General features: G+C 39.7%; 2 protein-coding genes across 2 annotated transcripts; both read right to left on the reverse strand.

Moving 5' to 3' along the window:
- Positions 1-1614: 1614 nt before the first annotated feature.
- LOC133721615 (probable pyridoxal 5'-phosphate synthase subunit PDX1) lies at positions 1615-2868 on the reverse strand. Its single transcript, XM_062148278.1, has one exon. The coding sequence runs from the start codon at positions 2774-2776 to the stop codon at positions 1841-1843; it is 936 nt and encodes a 311-aa protein (XP_062004262.1). The 5' UTR covers positions 2777-2868; the 3' UTR covers positions 1615-1840.
- A 2462-nt stretch (positions 2869-5330) lies between these two features.
- LOC133721723 (E3 ubiquitin-protein ligase APD2) lies at positions 5331-9431 on the reverse strand. The gene is made up of 10 exons (XM_062148415.1): positions 9059-9431; positions 8857-8963; positions 8628-8753; positions 8416-8509; positions 7854-7928; positions 7687-7769; positions 7112-7258; positions 6938-7004; positions 6459-6807; positions 5331-5753 (listed from the first exon to the last, which is right to left on the reverse strand). Exons 1-10 carry the CDS (start codon positions 9372-9374, stop codon positions 5678-5680), a joined length of 1440 nt encoding a protein of 479 aa, XP_062004399.1. The 5' UTR covers positions 9375-9431; the 3' UTR covers positions 5331-5677.
- Positions 9432-13713: the final 4282 nt, after the last annotated feature.

Here is a 13713-nt window from a genome sequence, read left to right on the forward strand (position 1 = left end):
TACATATATATATTACTATTAATAGCTTCATCATTTGTATAGGTACAACACGTACTCTTCTGTTCCATTGTTTCTCTTGTTTCGATTTTTCTTGTGATGCTGCATCCTATGCAAAAGCTTAAAATTTTCTTGTTTAATTATATATCCAGTGATCCTTATCTTCTCACAGGAGTCCAATTAATTTTAGGTGCCGTCAAAATATCATTCCATGTACGATCGAGGTTGTCAAGCAATGATATCAGATCATCAAGAAAACTTGTATTGGCCAGTAAAGCCTACGTTCTTAGGTGGCTCCAGCATCTGATATCAGATTACCAAAAAAATGGAGGAGGCTCAAGAACTTATGAAAGACGCCTTGGCCTGGATGGTTTGATGGGAAAGATTCTTCGCTTGGTGTGCTACTTGGCTTTACAAGTTGAATCAAGGGTTTATGCCCAATTTGGATTCCACCGTCGATGTCTAGTTTCAAGTGATGAGTTTAGTGCATATTTGGTGCTTGATGAAATGTCCCTCAATGAACAGAATTCTACTGATGCAGTGTCCAGTTGAATGTATTTTGTGTATTTTAGGTGTATGATGAAATATGCCATTTGCAGCACGGCGGAATGTAAAACAGCCATTGGTCAGCAATAAACAGATTTCTCTTTCAATTCTCAACTTCCTTGTTAGGTTTGTGTCTTTTGAGAATTGAGTTCTGCTAAAAATGAAGTTGGAAAGTGTAGATAATGACTACCAGGTTTTGATGTTGAGGGCGGAGGGGGTGCTCCAGATGATCTATATGTGGTCTTAATGTGTCATGATAGAATCTAAATTGTATAATAACTATTGTTGAGATGTGAGTTATTGAGGTCAAGATGGGTTACATGTGTTTTGATGGAGTCAACATATAGTGTCAGCTACATCAAAGGCCCCATATATTATACTCCACACTCCACATCTTATGATAGAAATCTGTGTCCTATCCTTCACCAGAATTCTAAACCCCAGAAATTGACAAGAGTGGATGCAAAAGAACGACAGCGGAATTGGGTTTTTGTGCACAGGTCCCTTTCCCATGTGTAGTGGGAAACTGTGGTTCTTGGTGTGCATTGGGTCTTCTGCAACTTGCAAAGTGATTCTTAGAATCAACTTACTGCTCAGCTGGTTTGATAATCAAATACTTCACAGATTGATGCGCAGTGCAAACATTATTCGACGCGTTACTAAGTAAAGACGGTTATCATATACGTCAAGAAACAGAACTTGATTTTACGAAGAAGAAATAGTTAGACTCGATGTTGAGTATGGAGTGCGGGCGGCTACTCAGTTGATTTAAATGTGGTCTAAATGCCTCATTATAGAATGAAAACGACTGCAATTAAATATGTTTGTGTCAACTAATTTGCTACCCTATAATATACATTTTAGTCCACATCAAGAAATCTAAAATCTTAACCCCATAAGAGAAACTAAAGTGTGTGGCATTTCCTTCACAGAATTATGATAAGAACAAATGAACCAAACAAATTGCTACAAAGTGAACCAAACTCGCTGGCTACGCTAGTTATCAGAAATTTCAAGCATGGATAGTGCAAACGATGTTTGAAACATCAAATTCGAGATCAAATCAGCAGATAGATGAAGAAACAGAACTTCATATTATTAGCAACAAATTCAAATGCTACATGGAAGAACCATAATTTTTCCATTTTTTTTTTTTTTTACATGTAAAACTAGTAAAACCCACCAAAGCCAACACTATTCCCCCATCACCACTACTAGAACATGATCATCATCAACTGTAATACTAAAAACAAAATGTGAAAAAAGAACTTAGTCAACAAACCAACAAAGTTCACACTTATTCGGAACGATTCGCAAACCTTTCGACCTTTGCATCATTCAAGTTGAGCCCAACCATAGCCTCACCCAATCCACAGCTAACATCAGCGAGTATATTCGGGTCATTGTAATGGGTCACAGCCTGCACAATCGCCCTGCCCCGCTTCACCGGGTCACCGCTCTTGAACACACCCGACCCGACAAAAACCCCATCCATCCCCAGCTGCATCATCAGCGCCGCGTCGGCCGGCGTCGCCACTCCCCCGGCGGCGAAGTGCACCACCGGCAGCCTCCCGAGCTGCTTGGTCTGCATCACCAAATCGTACGGCGCCGCGATCTTCTTCGCAAAGGTGAAGACCTCGTCGTCGTCCATGTTCCTCAAAACCCTAATGTCCCCCATCACCGACCGGACGTGCCTGACGGCCTCGATGACGTTCCCGGTGCCGGCCTCGCCCTTGGTCCGGATCATCGCCGCGCCCTCCCGGATCCGCCGCAGCGCCTCGCCTAGGTTCCGGCAGCCGCAGACGAACGGAATCTGGAAATTGTGCTTGTTTATATGGTTGTCCTCGTCGGCGAGAGTGAGGACCTCGCTCTCGTCGACGTAATCGACGCCGATGGCCTCGAGAATCTGGGCCTCGACGAAGTGGCCAATCCGAGCCTTGGCCATGACGGGTATGGTGACGGCCTGCTTAATCTCCTTGATGAGCTGAGGGTCGGACATCCGGGCCACGCCGCCCTGGGCCCTGATGTCGGCCGGGACCCGCTCCAGCGCCATCACCGCGCAGGCCCCGGCCTCCTCGGCGATCCGGGCCTGCTCGGCGTTCACGACGTCCATGATGACGCCGCCGCGGAGCATTTGGGCCAGGCCCACCTTCACCGCGAACGACGACTTGTTGCTGCTGCTCTCAGTGATGGCGCCGTTGCCGTACACCGCGACCACTCCCGAGCCGGCCATGTTTCTAGAGAGAGAAAGTGAGGGGGAAGAGAGAGAGAGAGAGAGGGTGATGGGGAGAAAAATGGTGGCGAGGGTTTTTGGGAGGGGGGAATGGGGATGTGGGGGTTTATATAGGGTGGAGTTTGAATGGTTCTAGAGTAAGGAGAGGAGGATACGACGTGACGTCAGGCGGAACGGTGGGGGGAGGAGGGGGAGATGATCGGACGGTGGAGAGAGAGGGAGTGCAGGATAGGTTAGGGTGGGGGCGCGGGCAGGGGAGATGGTTTGACTACTGGCCACGCATTTTAATGTGCCGCATAGTTTTGCTACGTGGGGAATAGGGATTCCAGACGTTGGTGATAGAAATCACAATTCACAAGGGTAAGACTGTCTGACTGTGTGGCGACTGTGTACCTCGAATCTAAGAATTTGTTTTTTAACTAATTATTATTATTATGATCCTATTTTCTTTTTTGGTACAAGTAATTATTATGATTCTATTTACAAATAGAGATATGAAAGAATTATTATTTCCCACACAAAAAATTATATTTCCTATAGAGTTATATTTCTTCAATTAAATTTGTTTTGTCTTGGGTTTATTACTGCTAATGACTCGTTTAGCATGCGAACAAGTCAAACGAGTACAATAGTATATCACATATCAAAGAGTTTTAGAAATCGATTTCTATCTATTGCTTATAAAAAAATAACCATAAAAATATACAATAACTCTAATTTACCCTAAATTTTAGTAACAAAATTTGTTTTATTTTGGATTCATGGGAATCACTTGTTTCTAATTTCAGTTTCATATGATTAGTAAACAACTTAATGAGTTAATACAGTAATTTACAGACTAGTGATTTTCTCTTTTGATAAACTTTATCTTTAATTTATGAGTTTATTCATTTCAAAAAAGTAAATCTGTTATAAATTTAGTATTAAAAGACAATAAATCCAATATTCATTTCCGAAGGACAATCATATTAGCCTAGAATCCGATTCACGTCCCACATGATGCCTATGAAGGGCAAATATAATCATCCATAGTTCATTATAATAATCTATGTGCTTGAGTTGTTCAAATTAGCTTTTGACCAACCACGTGGTGTGGTGTGTTGGTCGAATGGCCTAGTCTGGAACCCTCAGGTCTAGCGTTCGAATCTCAGCTCCATCCCGTGGCCAGCAGATTTGAGGGACCCTTTGGGTTCGTGCGTCTGCGGTGCAGTGGATTAGTCTGGCTTTGCCAGGCTTTCGCCGCAATGTCGGTGCAGGTGTCCTGGCGCTGGGATACCCATGGACCCTTTGGGTTCGTGCGTCTGCGGTGCAGTGGATTAGTCTGGCTTTGCCAGGCTTTCGCCGCAATGTCGGTGCAGGTGTCCTGGCGCTGGGATACCACTGCATGGGTGTGTGAGTTACTAACAACTAACCCGATCCAAAAAAAAAAAAAAAAAGTAGCTTTTGACCGCACTAGACCACATGCAAGTAAAACTCCTTTTGGCTTTCGTGCTTAACGCAGTGATTACTATACTGTGGTTGTAAGTACAAAGGCGTCTTCAAATTCCCTTCCTCATTATTAAGGTTATCTTCCTTCTTCGCCAAGACAGAGTAGCAAATCTTTGTTCCGCTTTCGTCTTTACTTTCACTGATGCACAAGTTATTCCAAGGTAGTTATTATCGTGGATTTGTATTATTTTGTAAGCATGGGGTCACTGGATTCTTTCTGTTTGTTGGAGACTTGGACTGTCCTCCGTCAGCCGCCTATGGCTGCGAGCCCATGACACATCGTTATTTGTCTATACCATCTAATCTTCCAAACTGTTATTACCAAAAAAAAAAAATCTTCCAAACTGTTGGTTGCATAGTTGGATGATAACGTCAATTCGAATTTTGCTTCCTCTAAAATAAGCTCTATCTTTTGACTACACCGTCGAACAAATTATTTCAATTTTCAACTAGACTGTCGAACAAATTAGGACGACTGGATTAGTCCGACTGATTAACCAATCCAGTCATTCTATATCACAATCATATATTGGTCAGACTGACTAATGAAAAGGAACCCTACCAATTCAGTCATTTTATATCAGAACCATATGTAAGCTGAAACTAATAAAGATTCAAGCCTTGGATTAAGCTACCAGAGTCATATGCCTGATTTCATCTTCCTGAAAGTGCTCCAGTAGACTTCTGCTGTATGAAGACTTGTTCTTCTAACCAGTGACACACTTTAAGCTCTTCCATCAACAGTTGGACAACACTTGTGCTTCGAGTACATACACACCGTGAATATTAATGATCAATTTAGTTGAACGAAATTTATTCCTTAATTTGTAATCCGTTATTCTTTATTTATTTAGTTGAAATAGGAAAAGATTGCGAGTCAATGACCATGCCCATAGGAAGATTGATCCTTCTTCTTACATGGCCTACTGTGCTCAAATTTGAGATGTAGGAATTAGCAAATTTCATAAAAGCTCGAGTGTTTCCACTCAAGAGGATGGAGCAGGATCGATGAGGTTTATTCATGAAACTGGGTACTGGTTTGCTTTCTTTAAACAACGTCACAAAATTAAAACACATGAATTCATCTCTGCACTCTTAGAAAGTGGGTAAGCAAAAAATATACATTCAACATCAACTGCAATATAAGAATGAATAACTCGGCGCCCAACCTATTATGTGGGAAAAGAATAGGTGGCATCTTTGAATTACTTATCCTATTTGGGCGTATTGAGAATTTATATACCAGGAAATGATATTACATAACGGAAAGCCACTGAAAAACCACAAGGCATGGCAATCCACCCTCAGAAAGACAGAAACTACCCAGATTACCGGATACAATTAGCTTGAATTCTGTTGAAAGGCAGTAAACGCAATGGCACATACCAGGCTTACAACAAGGTGTTTGCTACTTTATACTGTAAAAATCTTCCTCACCTTCTTTATGTTCCTCCGACAAATTGGACAAGTAGCAGCAGCTTCCGCTATCCTGTAAAAATTAAAACAAGGAATTAATCATTAGCGTGGATTCTGTATGGTGCCAATGACTGCAATTCAAATAACAAGACAGTAAAGAAGTTGACTTGAAAATGATAAAAGACAGATCTTTGGCATAGGTTCAATGGTTTTGACAGAATTGGAATGCTGTGACGGACTAGATTTCTTGTTTCGCTTTAAAATTAGAGTTGGAAAAGTGTGAATTGTATTAAGTGCTTAAGCCAAACATATTAAGATCGGCCTCTACATCATGAATCAAAGAAATATCTGCAGATGGGTTGGGAATTGAATAATACTTGGAATCATGTCAGCAAGGGGGCTTCAACTTGGACAAAATGAACTTACATCATCACATATTTCCCACTAAGAATATAGCTGAGAATGCAAAAACATATCTACACTACAGTAGTATAAAAAACTAATTTTGTTTAAAACAAGAAGTCAAAGTTGCCTTAAGTTCTCTTTAATACTAACTTGCCTCTATTAAGGTCTTTCACAAAACCTCTTGTGCAAAATATGTAATTCTTCATCCAAATATGATGCATGAAACACCATCTACTAAAGTTTTTCAAAGCATGTCCCAAAGTGGAACTAGGCGTGTACTGATACTGTACTAAGAAGTATGTGGACTTGTTGCAGGGATAAACATAGAGCTTCAAAATTAGATATGACATATAGAAATAGCATAAAAGAATACCTTGTTGCGCATTCAAAACAAGCCACACAGTGCCCGCATGGGAGGAAAAAGCAGTCCCTAGGAGCATCAAAACAAATTGCACAAAGCCGACGAGTATTGTTACTTTCACCATCTCTAAGTGACTTTCCATCAAGAGAACCTGCTGCCATAAGTTCTTCAAGATCCCCCTCATCGTTCGAGGCAGAATCATAAGATGAACCCCAACTTGATTGATCATCATCTTTGTATGAAAGCAACGGGGCTCTTTCTGGTCTGAACTCCTCATGCTGTACTCTTATTCCATCTTCATTGTTACAGCGGAACTTGTTCAAGAAGTTGAAGGCCAATAACATAAGTATAGTCATCGCTCCTGCAGGTCAGAAAAATAAATTTGGTAAAAAGACTAACATATGAAGGTTCCAATATGATTATATATATATATATATATATATATATATATATATATATATATACATATATATATAGGAGAATGAGCCTACCTATACCAATAATATATGTGGCCCATCTTGGTCCATATGACAGTTTTACATACTGGTTGTATATACCCTGGGAGAACCAAAACAAATGTAAAAGCAAAAGGTAAGAACCTACTGAATAAAAGTTTTCTGTGGTTACATCTTTCTTTTTGATAGTCAACTAAATTACAGCCTTACCTGATCTGGACCAGGAGATGTTAGCACACCAACATTTCCACTGGGAAACAAAATTTTCAAACTGCAGGACGTATTTGTGAAGGTACACTTGTAATAAGCTTCACTTGTATCATACAACAAAGCATTCACTGTGAAGTTTAATTGCACCTGTTCAATGTAAAGATGATTCCAAGTGAGTAAGTGTAAATATGTGAAGAGATACCACCACAGTCCCTACAGTGAAAAATGGCAGATAATAGCATTATGAAGAGAGAAAAAAGGGGATCCTTACGTGAAAATATTCTTGAGGCCCTTATATCATCTTGAAACTAAAGTTCATTAAATCAGGACATAGTCAAAATACTGTTCTGCTCTCTTACTCTTACCCAACCTCTAATGGCTTATCTTCACTTACTAGTGTAAACATCCCCAAAGTAACAACTACAAGTAAATTATTTATTTCAAACACTCGTGAATATTATGAGTACTATTCCCAAAAATATTATTTAGTTAGATGAGCACTGACCTTACAAAATTATGAACGGAAAGTGTTAATGCATTGAAATTCCCAAGTTATAGTCATTTTACACAATTACCTCCACATCCTCATAGTTCAGGTTACCCACAGAAATATAGTAATTATCAGACGTTGATATGTCCTGCTGAATCTTGCCACTTCCTGTGAAGAAGCAGTTGTCAACATCAGTTTAGTACTAATAACTTACAAAAGATAAAAAAATCATATTCACCCCTACAGTCTCACCATGAACGAGGTTCCATGACAATGTAGTATTAGGATATGTTGGCTCTTCAAGCCACTGAGCAAGGCCTTCTCTACCTGCAATTTGATAGCTTCAGAATGCTATTGAGGTTCAATGCACATTGCAATCAGTTAAAACGAAAGCATGAAAAACTGCAGAGAGGAATTTCCATTATGTGCAAAGAAATGAAGCTAAAGGATGAAAAAATGCAGAGAAATGTGCCAAGAATAATTGGTCCAACTGATTATGATGCAGTTTGTGGCTCCTCATATGACTTGCTATGTACAGAATGGCACTTATGAGTATGGGTATAATCCATCATTTTGAGTAGAGGAAATGACTGCAAAAGCAGCCACTACCAAACTAAACAGTTTGTATTCCATTTGCCTTAATGGCTCTATTCGTTTCATGTAAATATATATATATATATATATATATATATATATATATATATATAAATAAATGTCCATTCTGTAATAGTAAAGATGAAGTATAGCATGGATATTTCTAAAATTGAGAACAAGCTACAACTTTAGACAGGAAAATGAAAATTTAAGTATGTACCTTCAGCAATTATAAGAAAAATAGACGTGCTGGGAGAGGAAACGCTGTATGATATACTTATTTGAGACCCCTTATTTAGGTAATATATCCACTCCTGAAGAATAAGGGAAGAGTAAATCATCCAATCCTAATCTACAACAACTAGAAGTTCAGAATACTTAAAAATTACTGTCAGAAAAGAAGAGATTACATTCCACAGAAAGCAAACTTGCCTTATGAGAATCAGCTGGAACAGAGGCACTGTGTGTTTCAGACCAAGTCGTCACAATATTAAGCGGTGGAACACTATAGAAACCATATAGCACAGGCCCAGGGTTTGATACATTCAGCTCTTCCACCTAGTATAAACCAACCAATTAACCCACTTAGATAACCACAGAGCGCTAAAATGCAACCAGTAAAATGGAAATTTGGGGTACAGACAGTTAGTCCCAAAACTACCTTTATAGACTGCACAAATATGGAGTTAGGTTGCAGAAGAGTCGAAGTATTAGGGCCAAGCTCTAAGGTCTCAGACCCGTACACTCCCAGAATCAAAGTCATAGATACTGCCACATTCAATTGGCATCAAAATCACTGACAATTTGCCGTAAATTTTCAAAAAATAAAAAATAAAAAAAATAAAATTGGAATCAGTACAAACCAAAGAACCAGAAGGTGAGGAGGACGATGATGCAGGACCACGTGTCATCTCTAATCACAGACGCGGTCTCATCGAATCCCGATAAGCCTACTCTGTAAGAAGGTCCGATTTCGTTGACCTCCGGCTCCGGATGCCGGAAATTGCGGTGGTGGTGGTACTGATTGTGATCGTCCTCCTCTTCGCGGACCTGCGAAGTGCTGGAAGACGAGGCGCCGGCGCCGGAAGTAGTAGTGTCCCTATGGATGACAGCATCAGTAGAAGAAGATGGAGAAGCAGAGGAGGAAGACGAAGAAGAAGAAGTCTGAGGCTCTTCCATTTCGAAATAGAAACTTAGTTTGAGAGAAACCCTAACCCTAGACCAGGGCTGAAGGTAACGCACCTGAAAGAGTCTGGGGACGAAGGTCCATGGAGGTTGGAGAGGGCGGGTGAGTAACCGAACAGGACTCTCCCACCGATAAGTCTTCGAGTGGGAATGGTAGTTGCCAAAGAGCGACAGTTGCTTTCTATTTTCTATTTTAGTATTTTACGTAACTGTATCCTCCACCTAATAGGATTGCGCCACGTGGAGGTATTTAACTTTGATTTTTTTTCTTCTTTTTGTACATATGTATTAGAACAGAGATTCTACCCGAATTTATTATTTTTACTATTCTCGAATTCACTTTCAGAATAGTTCTAATTTTTTGCTCGAACAATTCTTAGGTTCACCCCTATTGTGAATGAGCATATTCACACTCTCTTGCGATTAACGCATAATAACTTTATAATTTTCTAATCCAATCATTCATGTTATATAATGTAATATAAATATTAGCTCTGTAAAAAATTAATCAAATTGAAGACCTTTTAGTTATTCATTTCTATGAAATACATGGACGGTTCATCATAGTAGTAGTAAGTGTTGTTAGAACCATTCATTTCTTTGATTCAATTAGATAATTAAACGACTTCCGATTCGATTGATTTTTTACAGAGATGATCTTTAAAGGATAATTTAAGATATAGACCATTGGATTATAAATTTATTAAATAAAAATATGTTAATCGATAATGGAGTGAATATGCTCGTTCACCCTAAGGGTGAACTTAAAAATTGTCATTTTTTCTCTACACCTCCACATTTCGACATTAGTCCAAGTGTCCAACCTCATCCCTACAGCCCCTACATTGAAAATGGCGTAGAGGCATGATCTGGCTGCGACCATTTTTTTTTTGTCTTGATTTCTTTTTGGGTTCTTTGTGCGTAACTTATTTTTTTCTCGAACAACCTCCACTAACTCATTTCATATTATCCATCTTTCTCCTCCTTTCCTTCTCCCTCTCACCTTTCTGTTTATTCCATGTTGTGGTTAATTTACAATAATTTTGACTATGACGAATCTGTAATGAGTTTGATGTTTCTGGATTTGCAATAAATTTGAATATCAACGATTTAAAGTTTTTAACAGGTCTAACAAGTTAGGGGAGAGAGAGGGACAATGTGTACCCAATGAGGCGCGCTCGGGTTTTCGTTTTTTTAGAAGAACAAAATAAGATTAGAATGTGTTTCATAGAAATGCAAGTAAAATCATTAATAATTAATGATCTTTTCTAACTAATTTAATAGGGAATTCAAACTTTCCAATATAAGAAAGAAGAATATCACTAAATTAGTTGTTGACCCTTGTTATATGCTTTTGAATGAACTTTCGAATGTTGGTTGCTCATGTTTTGGTGTTGAGATCCAAATTTAAAATGGATGAGTGCTTTGTTACAAGTTAAGCCAAAAATGGCACAACCGAATTGTTTGCTCAATAACGAAACATGAGCCTCTAGACTGTACCTAACACAAAAGAACCTTCTATAGTAGATAGTAAAGAACAAACTAAACGTGCTTCGACCAAACCGATTCCGCTAATTGAATTCGTTGTGTTGGTTGCATTTTAAGATCAAATAAATATAGCCAAAGGCCCTTAAGCATTCCGCAATATAATATAGCCGAAGAGCCAAGTTTGGATTGAAACAAAGAAAAGAGAAAAGGGAGATCGACGCCATTTAAAACCCGTTTTGATTAATTTGCTTTATGGGAGAGGTGTTTAAACAAATGAGGGGAAGTAGAAATCTCCGGTCCTTCTTAGAGGAACGAGGTTGGAAGATCGTCGGCGTTTGGAAAAAAGGGTGGTACAAGATCCGGATGAATCTCAAAATATAATTCAGACACCAAGAGTTAACCCAATTCATTGATTGCTTATTTTCCAATCGACTCATTTCATTAGAGCTTGTACATGCTCTGAAGATGTAGTCACAGGTCAGAATATTAGAACCTTAATTAGTTGTAAGAGGTTCTAAGATTGAAAGATTCAATCCTTTGTTCCCGAGGCACTAGTTAATTTGTAAATTGTAGGAAGATGTACGCATCTCCATTCTTGCAATTGGATTGCCTTGTAACTTTGTAAACAATGTTTACTTTAAATTTACTGATGATGGAGAAAATATAATAGATTCAAAAATTGTATCGGTCCTAAGAATTAGAAGATATATGTTTATAATCCAAAATTTAAATTTTCATCGCTATATTTACTTTTAGCACTCTACTTTTAAGCCCAAAACAAGGAATAGTGATTTGCATGAATTCAAAATACTGTCTCTCTTTTTCTTTCTTACAAGGCTCAAATAGAAACAAAACCCTACTGAGAATTAGGCAAGCTAGAGGAGCCAGCAGTCGCCGCCCGACATCGCCACCACACTTGCCACGTCAGCCGAGAATATTTTGTTGACTTACAAAAATCGATCCAAATCTAAAATTCCGAAAAGTCTCAAAATCATCAAATCTAAGCAAAACTGAAACCAAAACTCGAGCATCCAACACCATTAAACAAGGGAAACTGCCACTACAAAGTTCATCCCCAAGTTCGTTCTTGGCCCCATTCCTTCCCCAGTCTCCAATAAAATTTAATTAATCAAACTTTTTTTCTTATTTTCATGTTAAAGATTAAAATCAAAGCAACATAAATTTCTATTTTTTTTAAGCTCTTGTCGCTGAAACACTGTTCATTTCAATTGTCTTTTAGCGCTTGGCTTTTAGCGAGGTGGTGATGTGACGGTTTTACCCTTGAACTGCTTCAACCTGTTTTTCCTCAGACTGTGGAGGGATGATTTTCCCCCTTATTTAAGGACTTCTCGCCTCTTTTTTTGAACCCTGGCTTTGGGCCCTGACTCTCTCTCTTATTCTTTACCTCTCTCTTTCTCTCACTCTCTCATTCACTCCACTTTTGCATGTTGGTCGATCGGTCTCCGCCGATGAGATCGCTGTTAGTTGTGGCTGTTGCCGCATTCTCCACTGCTTGAATCCTCTTTATTAGAGTCACTTTCTACTATCGTGATCCTCCAATTGGCTGCCATTGTTTTCTTAGTACATATTAAAACGGATCTTAATCTTAAGATCCTACCTATAGTTCTAACTATATCGTACCAAAGTAACTAATCTTAACTTCTCAAGATAAAATTAAATAATTAATCATTTCACCTAAAAAGATTGATTATAGTATATCAAATTTGATTGAACATGACATTTGAAGAACAAAGAACATTAAGCCCAAAAATTCTCAATCTTGAAGAGATCGACAAAAGTCTATCTAAGCTGTCGATGAACTGAAACTCATTTTTGAAAGTAGTAAACCTAAGAAATGGTTGGATGTGTTTTTTTTTTTCTTTCTTTTTTTGAATATAAATTGATATCATTAAGATCAATAGCCGGCAAACTACCAATGGTTAGAGTCTAACTGTACTTACAACAAGATAGCCAGCAAGAAAATCCGGAAACCCTATTCTAAGCAAAACAGACTCATTACAAGTCACTGATAAGCTCGCTACAATTAGCGAACTTATAGACAAAAAAACTCCAAAGTCTTCTAGGGCAAAATCATATTCTAACCTCCCATTAGCCAATCACGCAATTGTGGTACCAATAGAAAGCCACTTCCTAGCCAACAAATAGGAGCAACTCCTTATCCATAAGCCGCTTGAACGCCAATCTTGTTCCAGATAATTACCAACTCCAGCAGAAGTTATGATCCGAAACGATTGGTCCTGGACCATAAGTCGACTTGAAAGCCCAAGAAAGTCCACATCTCAGGTCAGGCCCATCTTCATCACTAAGTGACAAAAGATGGTGGCAAGGCACCCTCCCTACTGACCCACAGCATGGAGCTCATCAGCCCAAGGTTAGACCCAAGCCCAAGAGCCCAGGCCCAAACTCGAGCAACAAGGACAACAGCCCTAGCCCGTATTGGCTAGGCTGCTGCTGCCGTGTTCCGCCCCTCCGGTGGTCGCCCGGTCCACCGCACCATCAGATTCGGCAGAAACTCCGAGCAGAGACCGCCAACGACCCAAGCCGCGCACCCCTTACAACGCAGCAGGCCTGAAAGCTGCTCCCAGCGAAGATCGGCGAAGCGAGCCTGGTCCAAGCCGGGAGAAAACACCACCTTTGATCCGCTTATGTGCTACAATTGGATGAACCAATCGCAACTCGTGTTCAGATCTTGTCTGTCTCTCCACAAAACCACTGACCTCGCCTTGGGCTCGAGGCCGTAATCTCAGCGCCGTGCACGACCAATCTCGGTGTCAAACCCCGCTGCTCACCTCCAACGGCGGTGCTGCTAAAACGTGGGAGAAAA

Source organism: Rosa rugosa, chromosome 7 (assembly GCF_958449725.1).
Source record: "Rosa rugosa chromosome 7, drRosRugo1.1, whole genome shotgun sequence".
Lineage (NCBI taxonomy): Eukaryota > Viridiplantae > Streptophyta > Magnoliopsida > Rosales > Rosaceae > Rosa > Rosa rugosa.

What these genes read in the sequence shown, in the direction of transcription:
- LOC133721615 (XM_062148278.1), bottom strand. Translation starts at nt 2,776, where the DNA reads ATGGCCGGCTCGGGAGTGGTCGCGGTGTACGGCAACGGCGCCATCACT.
- LOC133721723 (XM_062148415.1), bottom strand. Translation starts at nt 9,374, where the DNA reads ATGGAAGAGCCTCAGACTTCTTCTTCTTCGTCTTCCTCCTCTGCTTCT. An exon ending in TTTTCTTATAATTGCTGAAG is followed by an intron (nt 7,929 to 8,415) that starts GTACATACTTAA and finishes ATCAAATTGCAG; the next exon opens with GTAGAGAAGGCCTTGCTCAG. An exon ending in CACATATATTATTGGTATAG is followed by an intron (nt 6,808 to 6,937) that starts GTAGGCTCATTC and finishes TCTGACCTGCAG; the next exon opens with GAGCGATGACTATACTTATG.